General features: G+C 44.0%; 1 protein-coding gene across 1 annotated transcript in view; it reads left to right on the forward strand.

Moving 5' to 3' along the window:
- Window positions 1-1,124: 1,124 nt before the first annotated feature.
- The window catches only part of SYNJ1 (synaptojanin 1), a 46,436-nt gene continuing 26,841 nt past the window's right edge, over window positions 1,125-20,719 (forward strand). Inside the window, 12 exon segments of the mRNA XM_031065245.1 lie at window positions 1,125-1,269; window positions 7,975-8,061; window positions 8,443-8,710; window positions 11,555-11,780; window positions 12,972-13,055; window positions 13,558-13,619; window positions 13,898-13,994; window positions 14,304-14,473; window positions 14,893-14,974; window positions 16,181-16,333; window positions 19,336-19,501; window positions 20,579-20,602. Coding sequence (XP_030921105.1) covers window positions 1,146-1,269; window positions 7,975-8,061; window positions 8,443-8,710; window positions 11,555-11,780; window positions 12,972-13,055; window positions 13,558-13,619; window positions 13,898-13,994; window positions 14,304-14,473; window positions 14,893-14,974; window positions 16,181-16,333; window positions 19,336-19,501; window positions 20,579-20,602 — 1,543 coding nt within the window. The 5' untranslated portion in view covers window positions 1,125-1,145.

Consider the following 20,719-nt stretch of genomic DNA (forward strand, 5'->3'; position numbering starts at 1 on the left):
CAGCGGGGTCGGGGAGAGGCCGGGGCGGGCGGTGCGCGCTGCTCCGAGGGCACGGAGCTGCCGGCAAGGGAGGCCCCGCTCCGCCATGAGAGATCCTCGCTCTGTGCGTTTCGCCGAGCCTCAGCACGGAGACCGGGCTGCCCTCGCGTTTGTTTATGGTTTGCTGCAAGCAGAGAGTTCTGTGGGGGTTTTTTAGGGCCGCACTCGCGTGTTCCTGGCGGGCAGCGTCACCAGACCGGCACTGCGATGGTTCGGCCGCCGCAGGGCAGGGTTTGAACCCAAACCATACGCTGCTTTCGTTAAGGAAGGGGGGGAAAAAGCCAAAAATATGTTGACGTTTTTGTACAGTCCTTTAAAATGTCTTGACGCCTTCAGTGTTTAAAATTCCTGTCCTTTTGTACAAGGGCAGAATTGGTAAAATAGATCTAAAAATTGAAGGCTCTCCCTCTGCTTTTGGCACGAGTTTACCATTAAGGTGGTTGCTACTCTTCCGTATTGCTGGTAGCTGGAAAACCTTTTTTTTTTTTTATTTCCCTTAGAAGAAATGCTGTTTATCGGGTTTTGGGAAAGAAATTTAAGCTAAAATAGAGTAGGATTAGATTTAGGTGTGTTCCCTGAGAAGGTGTTGAGGTCCTGGGACAGGGAGCCCAGAGCAGCTGTGGCTGCTCAATCCCCGCAATTATCCAAGGGCAGGTTGGACAGGGCTTGGATTAACCTGGGATACTGGAATGTGTCCCTGCGGATGGCAGGGATGGAACTTTAGGGTCCCTTCCAACTGGGAGGGAACTGGATGAACTTCAAGGTCCCTTCCAACACAAACCAGTGTGGGATGCTGTAAAATTCTAGTTGTCTTGAACAAGCTTTTAAATAAATCCAGATTTTGAAAGGTGTTTCTCTGGGTAGTTCTCGTTTTGAAACGCTCTTATGCCATCTTTAGGTGATTCCTGTGGTTTTTTTGGACCCAGATAAGCTAAGTCTCGTGAGGTAGAATGAGGGAGCAGGGGGTTTGTTGTTAGTTTTTGCTGAGCACGTTAAATCCCTGGGGAAGGCTGTGGGTCAAAGCAGCTTTGCAGGATGTCCGGGGGCACAGGGAGGGTTCGCTAACACCATCCTGTGTTGGCCAGGGCTGCCCGTGTTGAGGCACGATGGCTTTCAGCAAAGGATTCCGAGTCTATCACAAGCTGGATCCGCCTCCCTTCAGCGTGATGGTGGAGACCAGGAGCAGAGAGGAGTGCCTCATGTTCGAGTCCGGAGCCGTGGCTGTCCTCTGTGAGTCCATCTGGGTTTGTGTTAGAGGGCTGGCACACCTGGCACCGTGTGAGCCGTTTCATTTGGGGGATGGAGAGAAGCAACTCTTCTGCTTTTCTGTTTGCTCGTGGAGAGGCTTCTGGTTGAAATGAGAAAAGAGCCATGTTCTTGTCTTCATCTGTTGAGAGAGAATGTTCCACATTTCATTTCATTTCTTTATACATCTGTATTTTCATGTCCACTAAATTTTCTTCTAATTGCCTCCAACATCGCCTTGTTTCTTGGATTCTGAACAACCCTATTTTGATCATGTGATAACTCAGTGACCAGCTAATTCTGATGTTGTGTTTCATAGCAATAAATTCTATATTCTTCGATGTTATATCGTAATTTGGTTTTATCTCATTTTGTGTGATTTTGATAGCTTTTTGGGTTTTAGCTTTATTCTGTCCTTGTATTTTTAACCTCCCTCAAGACTCAGTATTGTTTTGTCTTGTAATAAAATGAGTAATATTTTGGAGCAAGATGCCTTGCACTGCAAGGTTTTTTTTACATGTCTTAAGTGAAAAATGCATGAGATAGTTCCCTAAATTTTTGCCCCTTCCCTTTTTTTTTTGTTGGAGAACACTAAAATGATAAGTGCAAAAGAGACCTTAAGGCCTATCCATAGACTTTTAAAATATGTAAAATGATAAAACATGTTTATGTTCTTTAGGCAGTCAAAGCATGTGGTTGTACAGCTTTCCTGAGCTCGGGTTTGGCTCTGCTGTAGAAAGCTTTCATTCCATGGCAGCAGTTTTCTCCTTAGCCAGCACCTGTTAGAGGCCAGGCAGTGACTGATGTGGTTGCTGCAGCTGTGTGATGGTCCAGGAGAGCAGTGGGTGCTTTTCTCCTATTTTTAAATGTCTGCTTTTTCTTTTCCTGGTACAGTTTCTTCTTACCATGTATTTAAGTAATCTCCTTGACTTTGGTAGCAGTATCCACAAGGCACTGTGCTGTGGACTGGGGATAAGTGTCCAGTCACAAAGGCAGCAAACAGGCTTAGTGGAAGCCATGAAGTGTTTTGAAGATTTGTGGAACAAACAGGTTGTTTTATCCTGTGTTTGGTAGTTATGGAACATGCTTGAGCTGCTTAAGGGCTAACAGATGAGAAATGATTTATTCCTGAAGGTGATGCTGGAAAAGGGCAGTAAGTCGCTTCTTGTGCCAGGATACACTGCAGGATGAATGGCCTTTCCTAAGAATTAAATCCCATTTCAAAGTTCTTGCCCACTTCCCAACCTCGTTGTTCCCTAGCAGAGGAAGGCAGCCCCGAAGGAGTTTGGAAGCCTCTCTCCCCTTGTGTTCTGTGCTCAGTGACAGCTCATGATTCATCTGCAGAGCAGTGTCCTTGGCATTCTGAGGGGTGGGTTAGGTCACACAAATGTTCATGCTCAGCTGGGAGTAGTTACTGAGTGTTGTTTGCAGTGAGCTTAACCAGGAAACTGCTTACTCCTTTTCTGTCTGCTACATGGGCATAGATTTCCACTGAATATTTACAGTGGCATTTTTCTTTAATTCCCTCTGTTTTATTTCCACGTAATTCCCTAAATTCTTTAAGTGCTGATACTTTCTTCATGGTTGGAAGATCACAGTCTTAAACTGACAGTAGAAAAGGCCCGGGAGTCCCCTAACTCGGGTTTCTTTCTTCTCTTTTTCTGCTTGCTGTTCCCATCTGGTATCTGTTCTTTTTAATGCATATTTAAAGGAGTACAATTATTACTCCTCGGGAAGATTTGTGAAGTGTTACTTCTCTGTCTTGCTGGTCATGTCACAAAATCCAGCCAGAAGACTGCAGTCTGTAGCTGTAGCAAATTCCAGGTATTTGTACAAATAATAGACCAAGTTAATGCAATAGTGCTGTCCCTTGGGCAGGATCTCCCATGTGTGTGAAATATGTGTGAGTAGATGGAGAAAGGGTCAGCTGAAGTGTATATCAATTTAAATCCAGAACAGCATCACTTTAAACTGTCAAAAACTTCTGGGTTTTGATGATGGTGCTACCACATTTTAGACTACAAAAATAGACAATACTGATCTCAAAACTGTTAGACATTTTCCCAAATATTTTAGTAAATACTGGAGATGAAGTAACATGTTTAGCCTCATTCCTGATCACAGCTCTTACCTGTGTGTAGAGTGGATAATCCATACACAGCCTAGTGAAATGTACTTCAGCATTAAAACTGATTTATGTGGCTCAGTTCTGAGAGCCTTGGAGAGCTGCACCTCCGGGAATATCCACGTACAGAAATTTGGCTTTGAAATGGGCTATGAGGATGGAATGGAAGCTTTGAAATGGGCTATGAGAACGGAATGGGGGCTTACTGATCCTTTAGACATCGTCTTAAAGGAAGCATGTCCTTAAAGGAAGAGTCCCACATTGTGCTGAGGGAAGGATGACTGCTTTAACCTTCCTCCCCATGCCCTCGGTGAGGCTCTGCAGGATGATTCAGAGGGTCCAGTTCAGCCTGGGTAGGAAATGCTGCACGGCTCAGGTGCTGGGTGATGTTCAGAGTGTGTGCCATGTGCTGTGCCACTCAGCCAGGTCAGAGGGAAGCAGGCAAGAGGGTGGAAGGGATGGTTCAGAGGTGGTGGTTGTGTAACCCTCAGTCTGAATGTGGGAGCAGCCCAGGCCATGCTTCTCCTGGAGGTGCTCTGTGTGGATTAACTGATGTTGTTGTGACTGGAACACCTGAGCCATGCTTTGCTTTCCTTTGTGCATTTAGCACCTCTTTGGTTGGCACTGGAGGTGTTCAGTGTGGATTAACTGATGTTGCTGTGACTGAAACACCTGAGCTATACTTTGCTTTCCTTGGCACGGTCCTGGTTTTGGGTTATTGGAGTTGTGGGGATCCTCCTCAAAGCCTGGTGAGAGCACCTGGGTTTAAATGTCAGCAGCCTCACTGCTGGTGTGTTTGGAATTTAGTGGGAAGGTGTCATAGATGTATTTTTCTGAAATGGGCAGTGTATTTATCCTTTGAAATTGATGTCTTAGCTGGCAAGGTTTCCCTGGCTGGGCAGGAGTGTGCTCTCTCCCTCTCCTGCTGGTGACTCATCCCACATGAGTGCTGAGCTGTCTGTGCTCCTGCCATGGAGAACATTCTGTCTGATAAACACGGAGCCGTGAGCGTCACGGCATCCCTGGGCCTCAGTGTCACAGCAGAGCTGGGGAGAGGGCAGGTGGGAGCAGGAGGAGCACACCTGGGCTCAGTGTCACACCAGAGCTGGGGAGAGGGCAGGTGGGAGCAGGAGGAGCACACCTGGGCTCCCTGGAGCTGTAGTGGCAGCTGCAGTAACCTGTGAGAGCTGTAGTAACCCTGGAGCTGCAGTGGGAGCTGTAGTAACCTGTGTGCACCCTGGTAGCTGCTCACTGCCACGGGTAGCAGTGAGACTCAGACCGCTCCTTAGTAAGGCAATCCTTCCACGCAGCTCAGCCAAGGTGGTCTCAGCAGCCCTTGAAAAGCAATCTGGCAGGGTTTTCTCATCCCCAGCATCCTGAGCTGAGCCAAAAACAAGTGTCTAAAAAAGAGGTATCAAAAATAATGAAATAGTTCTTTGGTTGGTTAATTTAATAGATGATGAAAGTGGTGGCTCTGTTCTGATTTTAATGTCACCTCTGTGGAATATTTGGGTGTTAGCTTTAATTTAAATACCAGAAATCTAACTGTCCTAATTTGACAAAACCCTTGAAAACCTTGGTCTTACAAGATCAAAGCCAAATTGTGTTCCTAAATTTCTCACTTTTTTCTCCCATATTTTTTAGATTCTAAACCCTTTAAAATGACAGTTGTGTGGACTTTGTCTCATCTAATGTAAGTGACATGTCTTGGGTCTGAAGGAAATGCACGCAATGCCAGGATTGTGGTTTTGTTCCCAGCTCAGAGTCCCACGTTCTACCTGGGAACTGTAGGCGCTAACTAGAAATGTGCTGTCTCATGGCCCCTGTGAGCCCACCAAGAGCAGAGCCCAGCCAGAGAAAGCCTGCATGTGACTTTGAGTGTGATCTGAGCCTTTCAGGTGTTAGAACTGGGAGACTGATCTCTGGATCTGGAATGAAGCAGAATACGTGTTGAACCAGATTATCCCAAAACCAGGATTGTTGGTGGGGTTCCATTTCTGTAAAACTGGGAGGGCTGCTGTATTCCCTTCAAAGTCATTGAATTGTTCACCTTTCTCGTGAGAGTCTGTGGTTGAGAAGGTGTGCTTTCTACAGATGGCATTTTAAAATGCTCTTGGCTGTTAATCCTTGGTAAATAGTGACTTGCAATTTTGTTGTTTTTCTCTTGACACTGCAGATGGGGCTTTCTCCAGAGGTACATTACAAATTGATTTGAAAATCACTTTGCAAGTGCTGTGATTTTGTGGAGTTTTTTGTTAGTTTGGTTTCAGTTTCTCGATATTGCTTTGCAGTGATCATGAAAGGACAAAATCTTTGGTTTTGGAGGGCTGAAGATGGGGTCAGTAGGACTGGTGCCTTGGGCTCTTAGAGAGCAGATTTGGCCTGTTCAGGAGATGGGTAAGAGTCCCTTGGGAGGAGAAAGGCAAGGAAGATGGTGAAGCTGTGTCTTCCTGATTCCATCTTGGTTTGCAGAAGCTGCAGTGCTTTTCCTTGATGTTGTAACACTCCTGACCACAGCAAGTTCCTCACTGGGCGCTGCCTGGAGAGCAGAAGCCTGGTGGGCATGGACTAGGGCAGGATGGAGGAAATGATGCCATATTGGACATTTTGCTATGGGAACTTTGGCCCTAAAAAACAAACTGAGGTGGGGAAAGTGCAGGCAGTGTGAGAGAGAAACACTCAGGTGGTCACTGTGGAAAAGCTTTGAGTTCACACAGAATTGGGGCCAATGTAAATGAAGAACATGGCATGAAATGCTTTTGGTTGGTTCTTGGGCACTTTAAGCAAATAGTAATTGACTAGCCACAGTAAGTTGCTCTGTTTTTATTTGGTTAGTTGGTCGGTTTTGCAACCCTTTGCTGCTCTACTGGCCTTTGTTGGTCCGGATTTGCAAAGCCCATGTTACTGAATTTACTTATTAAGGCTTAACAAGGCTATCCAGCATTCTCTGCACTGGAAAAAGAGAATAAATCCATGTGGGACAGAAAAGGCATTGTTCTGACATGTCACTAAATCCCAGCAGGCACCTTTAGGAAAAATCCTGCAAGAAGTTTGAAAGGAAACCTGATCTTTCCATAAGCATTTCAAATGTGGAGGGAGAACACAGCAGCGTTCTGGTTATGGAAAACTGAGTGTAGGAGAGTATTGGTATCATTAAACCCTTTCTCAGAAACAGATTGGAGGGAACCAGGGTCTGAAGTTTAGGAGTTCTTTCCAGCCCAGTGGTTTTCTGATTAAGAAAAACACAGTTTGGTGATGCTGACAAAATGTTTTTAGATTAGCTGCAGGTTCTTAGCACTCACCCTGAGTGAGGACCTTAGAAATACATCCTCATGCTGCTATAAAACTGTTTTTATTACATCTATTACAGGAATATTAATGCAATAAGGTAAAGAAACTTTTTAAAAGTCTACTGAATAAAACATTGGATGGGGTTGGATTTCAGGCTGTGGTTAAAGAATTGTTTAATCTATTTTAAATTGTCTGATCCACTTTAATACAAGAACTGGTGGATATTTGAACAGAAGCGTTGTGCCTGTGCAGGGCTATACTGATCTTAGGAGATGTTTGTGAGGAAGAGCAGTTTCAGGTAAAATAGAGGGGTTTTTATTCTAAGTAAAATAGAGATTTTATTCTAAATGATGCATCAAATGAGAGAGAGCACAGCAGAGTGCCAGGGCAGATGGGCATTTTGATTTACTCCTCTTCATGTCATGTCCCGAGGTGTTTAGTGGCAAAGCAGAACGGTGCTGATTGTTGGTAACCATGGAATCCTGATCCCTGCAGATGCAGTGGCCAGGCTGGAATTGTTGGTGTTCCCTCCTGGTGCAGTGTTGGTGGTGAGCAGAGGCTCAGGCCGGGTGGGATCCTGTGCTCTGGCTGTTACAGTGCTGCTGAAAGAGCTGAAATATTCACTGAACTCCCAGGGGAGCAATGGCAGATACACTCGAATTTCTTCTAGAGTATGACAGGGCTGTTTTGTGTTTGTGTTTCAAAACTGCCTGTGAAAATTGTGTCTTCCTCATTCATCTAAGACATGGCTTTTAAATACCAGTTTTTGTGGACCTGCAAGAGTTCTGATCTGCTTGGAATATATCTAAGATAGTTAAAATGGACTTGTGGGAGTCTTGTTCAGAGATAACACTGCCACCCGATGGCTTTATTCCTGGAGAAAAAGGGTAATTTTTTTTCCATGAAAAAAGCGACATTAAGCACTAATTTTAATTACAGGAGAGCATTCTCAGTCATCTCACTTGTCTGTGCTGTACATGCTTTTTATAACACGAGATGATGTTAAAAATGCCAGTGTTCTCCTTTAATATCACTTGGAGTTTTGCTTTTTTATTGCTGAAAAACATGGCAGGATCATGCTTTGTCAGAGTCAAGCCCTCATTTTCCATTCTCAAGTGCCATATGCTCATACATTTTGGTTTCTTTCCAGAAGCATCACGTAAGCAGCTGCTTTGTGATCCCTCAGTTTGGAGTTTTCAGTTTGGAGTGGCTCATTCTTGCTGCCATAGTGTTGAGGCTTTTACATCAGCAGATCTTTCATTTCTTCTCCACAGCCTCTGCAGAAAAAGACACAATCAAGAATACCTACTCCAAAGTCATGGATGCATACGGGCTCTTGGGCGTGTTAAGATTAAACCTCGGTGAGTCAAATGTGTAAAATTTGTGTTTTTCATTTGGGGCAGAACGGTGTGCTGCTCCTGTAAGAGTGGATCTTTGCAACAGGAGCAGGGCTTGTTTTTTTCTATTTGTTTGGTTTGATTGTTTTTCTTTGCAGACTAACTTACGAATTTGGAGTGCTCCCAGAAATGAGGGAGTGGACAAAAATAGTTTCTGTTTTTGCAATGCCTGCTCTTTGCAGAGTGGTCTCTCCTTGGCATCGGCTGTCTCTGGACGTTTCTCAGGCATCGGCTGTCTCTGGACGTTTCTCAGGCACACTGGGCTGGGCTCGTGAGCCTTTAGCACAGGGATGGATCACATCTGCTGAGAGCCGTTCTCTCCCCGTGCCCTTCCCTGTTCCGCAGGGGACACGCTGCTGCACTACCTGGTGCTGGTGACAGGGTGCATGTCCGTGGGGAAGATCCAGGACTCGGAGGTGTTCCGGGTGACCTGCACGGAGTTCGTGTCGCTGCGCGCTGACCCCACGGACGAGGATCGCGTCTCCGAGGTGCGCAAGGTGCTCAACTCGGGCAGCTTCTATTTCGCCTGGTCTGCCACGGGTGCCAGCTTGGACCTGAGCCTCAGCGCCCACCGCAGCATGCAGGAGCACACCACTGACAACAGGTTCTTCTGGTGAGTGCACAAGTGCTTCAGCAGCAATGAATTAATTACACAGTTAATTCCTCTGCAAAATAATGCCTGGCGAGTTTTTATCCTTGTCCTTCCCAGCTCTTACGTGTGCACCTTTCTCCCACAAATCTGAGGTGGAATAGCATTACTCAAACTCTGAGGGCAGAAGTATATTACTAATGATAGGCTGTTTCTGTGACCACTTGGAAGTTTCTTAATTGGAAGGCACAGATTTTTCACTGCTTACATTGTATTTTTACGTGAACATCTCCTGTAATGTTGTGCTTCAGTTTTGGTGCCTCCTAATTCTTCATCAGTTGTGTCAGTTTTTTAAATGGGTGGGGTTATGAAACTTCAAAGGAAAAAAAGCTACTGTTTTTTAGAATGTTCTGGATTCTAAAATGGTGTGGTGTTGATAGATAGATTCCAAGGGGGTTTCCAGCATATGAAAGCACTTCAGAAGTTTTGTTACTTAAAAAATGGTGATATTGCAGGTTTTGTTGAGACAGCAGGTAGCCTCTACTACAAAGTGCCCCTTGCTTGGCTGCTGCACTCACCATCATTTTACTGGATATTTTTTTAATAGAATACGGTTTTCACACCGAGAATTTTTGGGGAGAGCAATACTGCTCTTTCTGTTGATCAGCAGCTTAAATAATGACAGTAATGCACCCTGTCATGTCAGAAATTCTGTTCTCCTCAGCCTTTGTTAAGAACGCTCTGTGTGTCCAGGGGTCTTCATAGGGTGCTGAAGATTTGGCTTTACACCACTGGAACAGGTGAAAAGCTACATCCATTCCCCTCTTCTGGCCAAAATGCACCCAGCCAGCTCCAGCCTATGAGCCAATGCTTCTCTGGTCTCAGCTGCTATTTCGGTCAGGTAGAGGAATGTGATCAGAGTGAAATACAAGAAAAAATTGTTAAGGTAGGAATTAAGCTCGGGTGTTCAGAAACATTATTTCCTTGATGGAGGTTGACAGGGCTTGTAGAAACCCTGCTGTTTGTCCATGCATCTGGAAAAGGACTTGGCTCTCCATTGATCAGTCACTGCCTCAGGGCTTGGGAAATGATGCCTGGTGACCCTGTCTGAGTAAGCTGGGCTGATTCTGACCCCTGCTGTAAAACTCTGGCAGTTACACGGTTCTGGGGTTTATTTTAGCAAGGACCAGTCCTGCCAGGAGGTGGGTGCAATGTCCAGATTCCAAGGTCTAGGAATGTAACCACTGAAAGCCAAGAACAGGAACTATTCCGCACATGCACTGAACGTCAGGAGCAGGAACTGTTCTGCACATGCACTGAAAGTCAGGAACAGGAATTATTCCGCACATTCACTGAACATCAGGAACAGGAACTATTCCGCACATGCACTGAACGTCAGGAACAGGAACTGTTCTGCACATGCGCTGAAAATCAGGAACAGGAACTATTCCGCACATGCACTGAAAGTCAGGAACAGGAACTATTCCGCGCATGCACTGAAAGTCAGGAACAGGAACTATTCCGCGCATGCACTGAAAGTCAGGAACAGGAACTATTCCGCGCATGCACTGAAAGTCAGGAACAGGAACTATTCCGCGCATGCACTGAAAGTCAGGAACAGGAACTATTCCGCGCATGCACTGAAAGTCAGGAACAGGAACTATTCCGCGCATGCACTGAAAGTCAGGAACAGGAACTATTCCGCACATGCACTGAAAGTCAGGAACAGGAACTATTCCGCACATGCACTGAATGTCAGGAACAGGAACTGTTCTGCATATGCACTGAAAGTCAGGAACAGGAACTATTCTGCACATGCACTTCAGTGAGCTTCCTGGGGGTTTTCCTGTGCCCAACATCTGGGCTCAGAGTGCTCAGGGCAGGAATATTGTTTCCTTTCAGTATCCTATTGTAATGCACCTGTATGCTTAGGTTTAGATGAAAAGGCTAAAATGAAAGAGCTTCCACTGTTAGAATGAACATGCTGTTTGCAATTCCAGTAGAGTTTTCTGGGCAGAGACACAACCAGACACCTTCCTGAAGTTGGCTTTTCTTTGCTGTGCAGAAAACTTTGCTCCCTTTTTATACAAGGGAATGTTTTCAAAGAAGATCAAAAGCCAAGCCCCACTAGAGGAGGGCAAACAAAAAAATTCACAAAACCCGAACTTTAGTCTTAGTTACTTAATACAGCGTTGATTAGTGCTGCTAAGTGCACGGGTACATTCAAACTGTGGATCTTCCTTTCATGTGAGCAGTAACTGTTGTTAGAGAATCATATATGCAGTATATAAAGTACCAGCACTCAGCCCTGAAATTGGTGTTTAAAGCTATGTAAAAGCCAGTTGGCTGGGAATGTGTTCCTGGAAGCCTCTCTGGTGACCAGGTTAGGGTTAGGTGGCATATAATGAGAGTATTCAATGTATCTTCTATTCTAGCTTTATTTTGTGATGGTGTGAGATTGAATGGGGCTTTACGCACTACAAAACAAGTAACCCTGTCATTGCAATCCTGTCATGCTTTCCTAGAGTCTGTAATCTCTGGCTTCTCAAAACAAGGCTGAGCAGAGAAGTATAAACAACTTGGAGTGTTGGTTTTTTGTTTTTTTTTTTTGGTGGGTGACAAGCAAGGGCTATAAGGGTTATTATTTTAAAGCCATGGGAATTGATAGCTTCACCCCATCTTCTTACTGTGCTATTTGCAATTTCAGGAAGATGTAGATGAGAGTTATATCACAGAACTGTAGCATGGCTGTTTTCCTGGTCCCATTTGTGTTAGTGGGTGTGCAATGCAAGGAGTCAGTAGCTGGCTTGGGAGTCTTTGCTGAGCTGTAATTGCCTCTGGCTGTGTGGTGCTGTTTTGTCCCTGCAGGAACCAGTCCCTGCACTTGCACCTGCAGCACTACGGGGTGAGCTGTGAGGAGTGGCTGCTGCGGCTCATGTGTGGAGGGGTGGAGATCAGGACCATCTACGCAGCTCACAAGCAGGCCAAGGCCTGTCTGATCTCCCGGCTGAGCTGCGAGCGGGCTGGCACCCGCTTCAATGTCCGTGGCACCAACGATGACGGGCACGTGGCCAATTTCGTGGAAACAGAGCAGGTATGTCGTGCTCCAGTGCCCAACAGCTGGGCTCACAAGGCAGTGTAAGCCCCAAGTCGTGTCAATGATGAGATTTTTGCTCCAAATCAACAAATCCCCAGTCAAGTCTGGCACCAGCATATACTGGAACAGTTTCTTTGATGCTAAATGAGGAAGCTAAGTAGGTTATGCAATTTGATGATCTTGGTTTTTAGTGTGGCTTATGCTCAGGGCATGCCTGGGTCTGAGTTGCAGCAGCTTAAGAAGGTGCTGAACTCCTGTGGGTGGCTGTGCTTCCCCTGAGCCCCTGGAGCTGCGTGTGCCACTTCTGGCCGGAGCTAATCCGAAGTAAGAGAAACGGGCAGAAGGGATTTTGGGCAAATACCAAAACACTGGTACCCTGTGGCTCAGGAAAGATGACAGTGTTCCCCTTAGCACAGCTCCTCTGGAATGCAGCTTGTAGAGCCACTGTCATTCTGCTGCCTTGGATTGTCATGGCTCTGCCTTCATCACACAGAGATGTGAGACCCTGCTGAGTCCTCCTTTGCTGGCTTTCCTTGGTAGCCTGTTCCCGAGGGGCTGTTCCTGCAGGGGTTGTTCCTGTGTTCGTGCTCCTGGGTTTTTTTGGCTGCCTCAGACTCCTTCCAGAACCCAGTGACTGAAGGAGGATTTCATGCAGGAAGGGCTCTGCCTGTGCACCTCCAGTGTCAGGAGTTGGATCAGAACACTCTTGTTCTCTGCCTGAATTTCCTGGTGTGCCAGCGTTGCTGAATGGCTGTGCTGTGTTATTCCACTGCAGTTTTCCTTTCCTGGGTACTTCATGGACCGTGATCTGTTGGTTTCTGATGCAGAAAATCTGCGCAAGGGTTCTGAGTGGGCTGCACAGTGATTCTCTATGCATTGGTGTTCATTTTAACTGTTCCTGCAGGAAGGTCTCATCAAGTTGTTTCAGACCTCTTACTCCTAATGCAGAACTTACTCAAGCCCAAATGATAAAAGCTGTGTTTCCTTAGACGTTGTGAATTGTGATTCTGCAGGGGAGCGTGAGAGTGAGGGAACTTTTTTGTGGGAATTGCTCAGAGTCTTGGAAACAATATTTTAGTTTGTAGTGTGGAATATGTAATACATAAATATATTTTATTTGCTCCATGTTTAATTCTAAAATCTTACACTGTGATAATTATTAATAGTATGCTTTACTTTCCTTACCAGGTGATATATTTGGATGACTCTGTGTCATCTTTCATACAGATTCGAGGATCTGTTCCATTATTTTGGGAACAGCCAGGACTGCAGGTAAGCAGGAGATAGGTTGAATGATACAGATAATTCTTATTCATGTCCTTTTAGACATCATCTGCTTGCCTTTGTGCTTTGCTTCACAGCTACCTGTGAGGATGAGGTGATCCTTTGGAGCAGGTTGGTGCTATTGTGTCTCACCAAGCCTGCTTCTCTCAAGTCCAAAAGTTGCTTTTGTCCATTCTTTTTTCCATGTCTCTTCTTTGAAGCTCTTTTTCCTCTTTTAAATGTGTTATCCAAGGGCATCCAAAGAGGCTGTTTTCTTCTGAATTGTTCTTGAGGAGAAGTCTTCTCAAGAAGTCAATAAGGATCAAGAGTTACTGTCATAGAATTTCGTCCCAATTTTCTTGAAAGAGGGACTGATTCAGCTCCTACTGCTGTGACACATTTTTCACAGGAAAGGTTAAAAAATGTTTGTCCCTTCAGGGACTCTGGGTTCTGTAGACATAGCAGCGTTTTACTGCCAACAAGACAATTTCATGTGCTCTTGGTGTTGTAGGTGGGATCCCATCGTGTCAGGATGTCAAGGGGCTTTGAGGCGAATGCACCAGCTTTTGACAGGTAAAAAACATCTCAAGTTTTTGCACTAAAGACCTCTGGTAAGTTCTGCTGGATCACAGAGATGGGATACGTTATTCCAAATGGGAGGCTTTGTCTGCACAAATGTGGAATTCAGCAAACCTGGGAACTCCCTGGGGATTGCTTATGCTTTCAATGCTTTGTTGGAAAGTGTGAGTAAAATTTATGTTTGATACTTTGCAACTTCTCAGCGTTGCAGGTGTTGCTGTTAATTTTTTGTGTGTCAGAAAATGACTGTGGAATTCTTCTTCTATTAACAGGCATTTCCAAACTCTTAAAAATTTATATGGCAAGCAAATTATTGTAAATTTACTTGGGGCAAAAGAAGGGGAGCACATGCTCAGCAAAGCCTTCCAGGTGAGTATGACAGTTCTTTCCCTGTGCATATCCTTGGACTTTGCTTGTTTGCAATGAAGCTCTTACCTAGCCCCCTGGGGGAGCAAGGGAAAAACCTGACTTTGTGACAAGGAAAACAAAAATACACGTGTGAAATATTAATCAGCTCTGAGTGATTCATTCCAATGGCGATCAAAGTGGTTTCATTTTACCTAAAAGAAAGGTAATAAAACCACTTTTAAAATACTGGTAATCTCTTGTTTCACTCCTACTTCTGTATGTTCAGGTACGGGTATATTTATACTTTTTTTTTCCTGTTTCCAATGCCAGAGCCATTTGAAAGCATCTGAACATTCAGCTGATATCAAAATGGTGAACTTCGACTATCATCAGATGGTTAAAGGTGGAAAGGCAGAGAAACTACACAGCGTGCTTAAACCTCAAGTCCAGAAATTCTTAGAGTGTGGATTTTTTTATTTTGATGGAAAGGAAGTGAAAAGGTTTGTGTGTACAACTTTTTACTTTTAGTTAAATAAAATGCAAGAACTGACTCAGTAGGGGTTTTTTTTGTGGGTTTTTTTTGTTTTGTTTTTGTTCTAACTACGAGTTATTTCTCTCTGACGTTTTTTGGAAGTGTGTTAGTTGAACTGCTTGAAAAGAAACCTTAATCTTGCATGGCACTTATCCAAGCAAGCAAGGAGGACTGGGAGAGGGCAAAGCAGAAGGACTGAAGTGATTTGCAGGAAAAGCCTGAGCTGTGCTCAGTGAGCACTGGAAGCTCACCCTGTGTTGCTGGCACGTTTATGAATGCCTTGTGGGGCCTTGACAATGCCCTGATTTACTGCTCTGCCTCTCTTGAGAGATGTGTGCTCAGTGAGTTATTTCAGCTGTTTTCCCTGTCCCGTTGTCCTTGGCACAGGTCCCAGAGCGGCACTGTCAGGACCAACTGCCTGGACTGCCTGGACAGGACCAACAGTGTGCAGGCCTTCTTTGGCTTGGAGGTAGGAACCCACACCCAGCTGGGGCTCTGGGGCTGGAAAAGTGGGATCAGCTGCCCTAGGATGGGGAAATGAGCTTTTCACAGCTGTATTTCTGCAGTGTGAGCTGTTCCTTGGTCTGACTGCCAGAGACAAGACCTTCAGCATGTTGGAAAATGGAAATATATGGATGCTGCAAGGTCACGCCTAGGGAGATCATTGTCCTTCTGTTTTCTGAGTTTTAGTGAGTTAAAATTCCCCTCTTGAGGAATTTCTGTGACAGCTTACAGGGTGTTGGTTTGGAACAGACCTATCTGATTCTGGACTATGTAGTGCTTGGCTGCTGCATTGACACAGGTTTGCTGTGGCATAAGACTCTTTTTACACTCTTGCTGTGTAGAGTACTTACATGTCAAATGTGGCTATCTAGCTCTGTTTTCCTGTCATATCCTTTTCAGAACTGCATAAATACAACTTTTTTTTTTAAAGCAGGTGTGCCAGATTTTTCAGCAATGAGAATTAAATTATGATTTCAGCTAAAGTATGAGAGCTAAAAGTATACAACAAATTAATAAGAAGGGAAATGGTTAATCCTGAGGAACTGCTTACTTAAATTTAAAATTCTATTAAATGGGATATATGAATTATTACTTTATTTAAGACAGTGGATACTTCAAATAAGAGGTACTGAACTCTAGATGCCCCCCTAAAATTATCAGAGCAAGCACCCAATTCCTAAAACTTCTTGTATATTTCTTCTTAATTTTGTTTTGCAAGTTTTCTTTTGTATCTTTTGTTGGTTCCTGCCCAACCTTCAGAATTTTGCCTTTTGCCATTCTGTGTCTGTTATTTGAGGCTCCCCCTTCTTGCTGTCAGACACCCTAAGGTTTTAAAGATTTTTAAAAGCTCTTGAAAATAGCTTTTGTGTTTAGTTTGGTGAACTTCGAGATGAAAACATTTACAAATCAGCTACGTAATTTTTTCCCTGCATTACTACCGATCTTCAAGGGAAAAAGCAGTGTTGGTGCTGAATTACATGTCTGATGCAGCCTTTCAAGCGTGTTATGCTGACAGTTTGCTCAGAATGAGACAAACAAACCCAGGATTTGTGGGGTTTTATGCATCTATGCTGAAAAATACAATGTGCCTTTTTAGAAATGTATTTGAAGTGGGGTTATTTTTTGTTTGTTAGTTTTTGGTTTTTGCTAATGCTGCCTTCCCCTGTCCCAGATGCTAACCAAGCAGCTGGAGGTGTTGGGACTGGCTGAGAAGCCTCAGTTAGTGACTCGCTTTCAGGAGGTTTTCCGATCCATGTGGTCTGTCAATGGGGATTCTGTCAGTAAAATCTATGCTGGAACTGGAGCCCTTGAAGGAAAAGCCAAGGTAAAGTACATCTTCTCAAATGCTTCAGCAGTGTTCACTGTGGGTTTGAATAAATTCTGCCACTAATTTAGCAATGATGAGATTTTCTCTTTAAAAAACATGCTCTTTGTAATCCTAAAACAATCCCAAACAAAACCCAACCAACCAGAAAAATTAACTTGAATGGTTGGTTCTGTTGATAACCAGGCCATGTTCCTGTACATCCCTTCCTAGCCATGCTCCTGCCTCCCACATAGCACTATTCTGTTGGATAGCTCTGAAATCTTCCCTTTCTTTAGAACATAGCTCAGGAAAATGTATCTTCAAATCAGCTTCAGTTTCTTCGAATATTTTTACTTTTCTCTCTGTCCCTCTCCTGCTATTATTTCATTTCCATTCACTATATCTCCTTTTCAAATGTGTTTGATGGGGTATTGTTTGTGTTTTTAATGTTGAATAGTGTTAATACTAATCCAGTTGTAGCCTGGTGGGTTTTGTTTGCATGTTTGTCCAGCTTTTTCTTCTTAGTTTTGCAGTTACTGAAAAAACCCCAAGTTTTGTTTCCACCCTGCTTTTTAAGGCTGTGAGAACAGTTCCATGCTCCATGACAGTGTCATGTTTCTCTTCAGCTTGTTTTGTCTGGGTTGATGCTCAAGTTGTTCCTATTTTCTAATGCTGCCTTTTGGTTTATTTCTCCCAATGTTGCTTTTTTGTTTCCCTACTCTGTCCCTTGCCAGGTGATGCCTGTCGAGACAAATGTTGACCTGTAGCAGTTTTTGCCTTTAGTTCCTTCAGGAATGTCTTTTCCCACTCTTCTTTCTGCTGAAGGATGTGCCGCTTTCATTCCATGTCACAGCCCATGTACCCACAGCCAGCTGTTTTGGGTTTTCCATCATTTGTTCATTCACACTCTGCCAGGGCCCTTCTCTGCTCATGTAGAAGGTGTCACAGCAAAATGCATAAAAGCAAAATAATCAAATCAATTTGTTGCTCATTCTGCCCCTTGACTGGTGCACACAAGACTTCTTCATTTGGGAATTGCTTGTATTTTACTGTAGAGTGGAATCTGGCTCAAGATGTTTAGTTTTATTTTCTTACATAAATGTCACCTAGACTGCCAGGAAAACTACAGTAAGTGTTTCATGGAGTGTCTCCCCTTGTCTTGGCTTTGCCATTCAACCTTCTTCATTCCTTTTCCTAAATTAATACGTATCTATTTAATCTAGTTCATTTGGCTATATATATATGTATATTTACTTTTAAAAATGCATTTAATGTATACATTTGCATTTTTAATGTTTAAAACACAGAGTAGATGTCGTGGTTTCAGTTTGTTAAACCACCACAGTACATTTACTCTGCTGTCTTTGGAATACTTCTGGATCTCTGCCCTGGGACAACTCTTAATTAGTACCACATCTCATAAATCAAATCAAGCATCTCTGACATGAGTCCAGTCTATTCAAAGAGGATCTTCAATGCTTGTGAAGCCATACAATACTTGCTCTTGTTTCAATTAAACCTGACTCAGTATGTTTTGAGTGCTCTGAGTATATATTTTAAAATGTAGTTTTTAAGTTGCATTCTCATTTCTCAAATGAAAAGTTTGATGCCTGAAATTGTTCCATTTCCTACTTGTCAGGTTGATACTTCAAAGCCCAAGAATGCTTAGAAGTAAAAATATAGAAATTTCACATAAGAGAAAATTATTTTAACCTTAAGTGTGTAATATACCTTTTTATACTGCAAGCCAGTTCTTTTTAAAGCATTCTAATACTTGTTCCATCTAACTCCTTACCTGCTCTTTCTTTTGCTTTCTCGGGGTTCCTTTCAATTAATTGCCTGGTATGTGAATGGTGAGTGTGGATTTTTGGATCACCAGTTGTACCTTGTCTGCCAGGGAGGGAGTGCATCCTACCAAAATTGTATTGCAGCAGAGTGCTCCCCAGAGCCCATCCCCATTGTCTGCCAAAGCCACTTGGCCCTGCCAAAGAGCAGCTCCTGTCTTGCTGCCCAGCACAATTCAGAACTAAATCCCAGGGTAGTTTTGTTAAGCTTTTGCCTTCCTTCCACGTGCATTTAAGAGGCTTTCGTGGACAATGCAAGCCGTGAACTCGGGAGTACTTTTCTATAATAGCACAATGCCTTGCAGCATCCCTGATGGAGCACAGTCTGTATTTTGTACCTGCAGCAGTGTGCGCTCACAGGCAGAGCCCCTGCAGCACCAGGTGTTTGTGTGTGCCCCAGCCAGCACTGCCAGGTTTGGAATGCAGTACCAGACTGCATTATGTGTTAGTTGCATTATCCTGTAGGTGTGTGTGAGCCCAGGTAGCTCTGCCTCAGCAGCACATTTCCCTGCAGACCCTTGTCCAGCCCAGGTGCTGGACGCTGCTCCTCGGGGCTGCAGCTCAGTCAGGCCACAGTGAGCAGAGGCTGTCTGGCTGTGCCTGTAGCCATGGATCAGTGCCTGTGCTCCTTCTGGGATGCTGCATGACACTTGCATGTCATCACAACAAGTTAAGGGCGCTCTCAAGTTGAAGCTCTCTCTGTTTTTAACATGGATATTCCAGAATGTGAATTCTGAACTCCTAAGTGCATAAACATAATACATTCATGTGTCATGGCATTTGGATTCGAGTGCTTGCTCATCTCTCTCACTATTTGGGGAAAAGCCCAAAATCCCTGTCATGGTCTAAACATGGCACTATATCAAAATAATATTTAAAGAGCTAGGGTTTAGGGAAAAAAAATTCCCCTCCCGGCAGTATTTTGTTTTATTTCGTGTAATTTAAATCTGCTTGTTAGATAAGCCTTGTTGGTATTACTGTGTTTTTTAGCATCTGGGGGTGGGGGGAATCACATGTAGCACAGCAAGCTCAGACAACTTGATTTAACACTTAAAGAAGAAAATTGCCTTAGCCCTTGCAATCATTAACAGAGTTTACGTGTATCTGCTGAATATTGCCAATGTGCTGTGAGCAGTGTCCGACATAAAATATGCTGTACATGTTCCTCCCCAACAGGCTGGGAAGCTGAAGGATGGTGCTCGTTCTGTGACCAGAACCATCCAAAATAACTTTTTTGATAGCTCCAAGCAGGAGGCCATTGATGTTTTGTTATTGGGAAATACCCTGAACAGTGATTTAGCAGATTAAGCACGGGCTCTCTTAACCACCAGCAGTTTACACAGTATGTGTCTTTGAGGATTTTCATCTCTCATAACTGTTGGTGTAAGAAAGCTGTATTGAGTTTGTTTTCAAAGCACTGTTGGAAAGTATAAATGCTATTTTATGTTCTCTTGGCTTATTAAAAAATGGGAGTTACTTCTGCTTTACTAATAGTGCCAAACTAACGTGCTGCAGAAATTGCTTTACCCGTTTATGGTTTTTGGGTGAAGTTCTACATCAAAACCAGAGAGAATTTGATGAGGAGCTCTGCTTGTGCAGGGCAGCCATGTGAGGGTTGGGGGTTTTGTACCAGGAGGGGGGTTCCCCTCATGAGCACAGGGTGCTCAGCAGCATCCTGCATCCCCAGAGAGGTGTAGCCTCTGTGGCCCCAGAACTGCAGTCAGACCCATCTTCTGCAAGTTTGGAGGCAAGAAAACAGTGGGTCAGTCACAGGGCTGTGTTCAGTCCTCTCCTGGGACATCAGAACTACAGGAGGTCATATCTGGGCAAAGAAGGAAGTGAAATTTGAGTCTCCTTTCCAAGATCCCAGGTAATAATATTCTGGGTTACTGCAATTTTTAGGGAAACATTCTTAAATTTTCCCTTTGATTTTTTTTTCCTTCTCCTGGACACATCTTAACCTAGAATGAGGAAAAATATGTCAGAGCTCCAGTGCAAATCTCTGACTCAGGAGGGAAATAGTTGCCCAGTTGTAGTCGCATGTTGAGGGTCCACATCTTCATCCCATGCGGAGGCCAAGGGAGTGGTTTTGTCCCATTTGTTTAGCACAAGGTTTCATGTTATTGTGGATTTTTTCTTATATCTGAAACCTGGTAAATCAGCCTCACCTCAGTATTAGTTAAAACTTGTTGTCATTTCCTCTATCCATTGTTAATGAAGGAGGAAAAGGGGACTTGTAATCCTGTTGTGAAACTGGGTAGATTTTGCAGCACAAAACATATGCTTTAACTGATGCCAGTGGTTATGTGTAATAAATGGTGTATTAACAGCATGTTTTCTCACACATTGCTGGAAAATCCTAAAAAGCAATAACTTATTTGACTAATCTTTTCTTGTTTCCCTCTTACTGCATCCGTAGTTTCAGAGCAATCATTGCAATCAGGTACAGTATAGCACAGTAAAATAAACTGTAAATCCCTGAGCAGCTGCTGCTGTCCTCTGGCTTCTCTTGTGTCTGTTGGTGTTATATTTGGCTTTGGGCTCAGCTTTTCCTGGTGGT

The sequence above is a fragment of the Geospiza fortis genome, unplaced genomic scaffold (assembly GCF_000277835.1).
Source record: "Geospiza fortis unplaced genomic scaffold, GeoFor_1.0 scaffold514, whole genome shotgun sequence".
NCBI lineage: Eukaryota > Metazoa > Chordata > Aves > Passeriformes > Thraupidae > Geospiza > Geospiza fortis.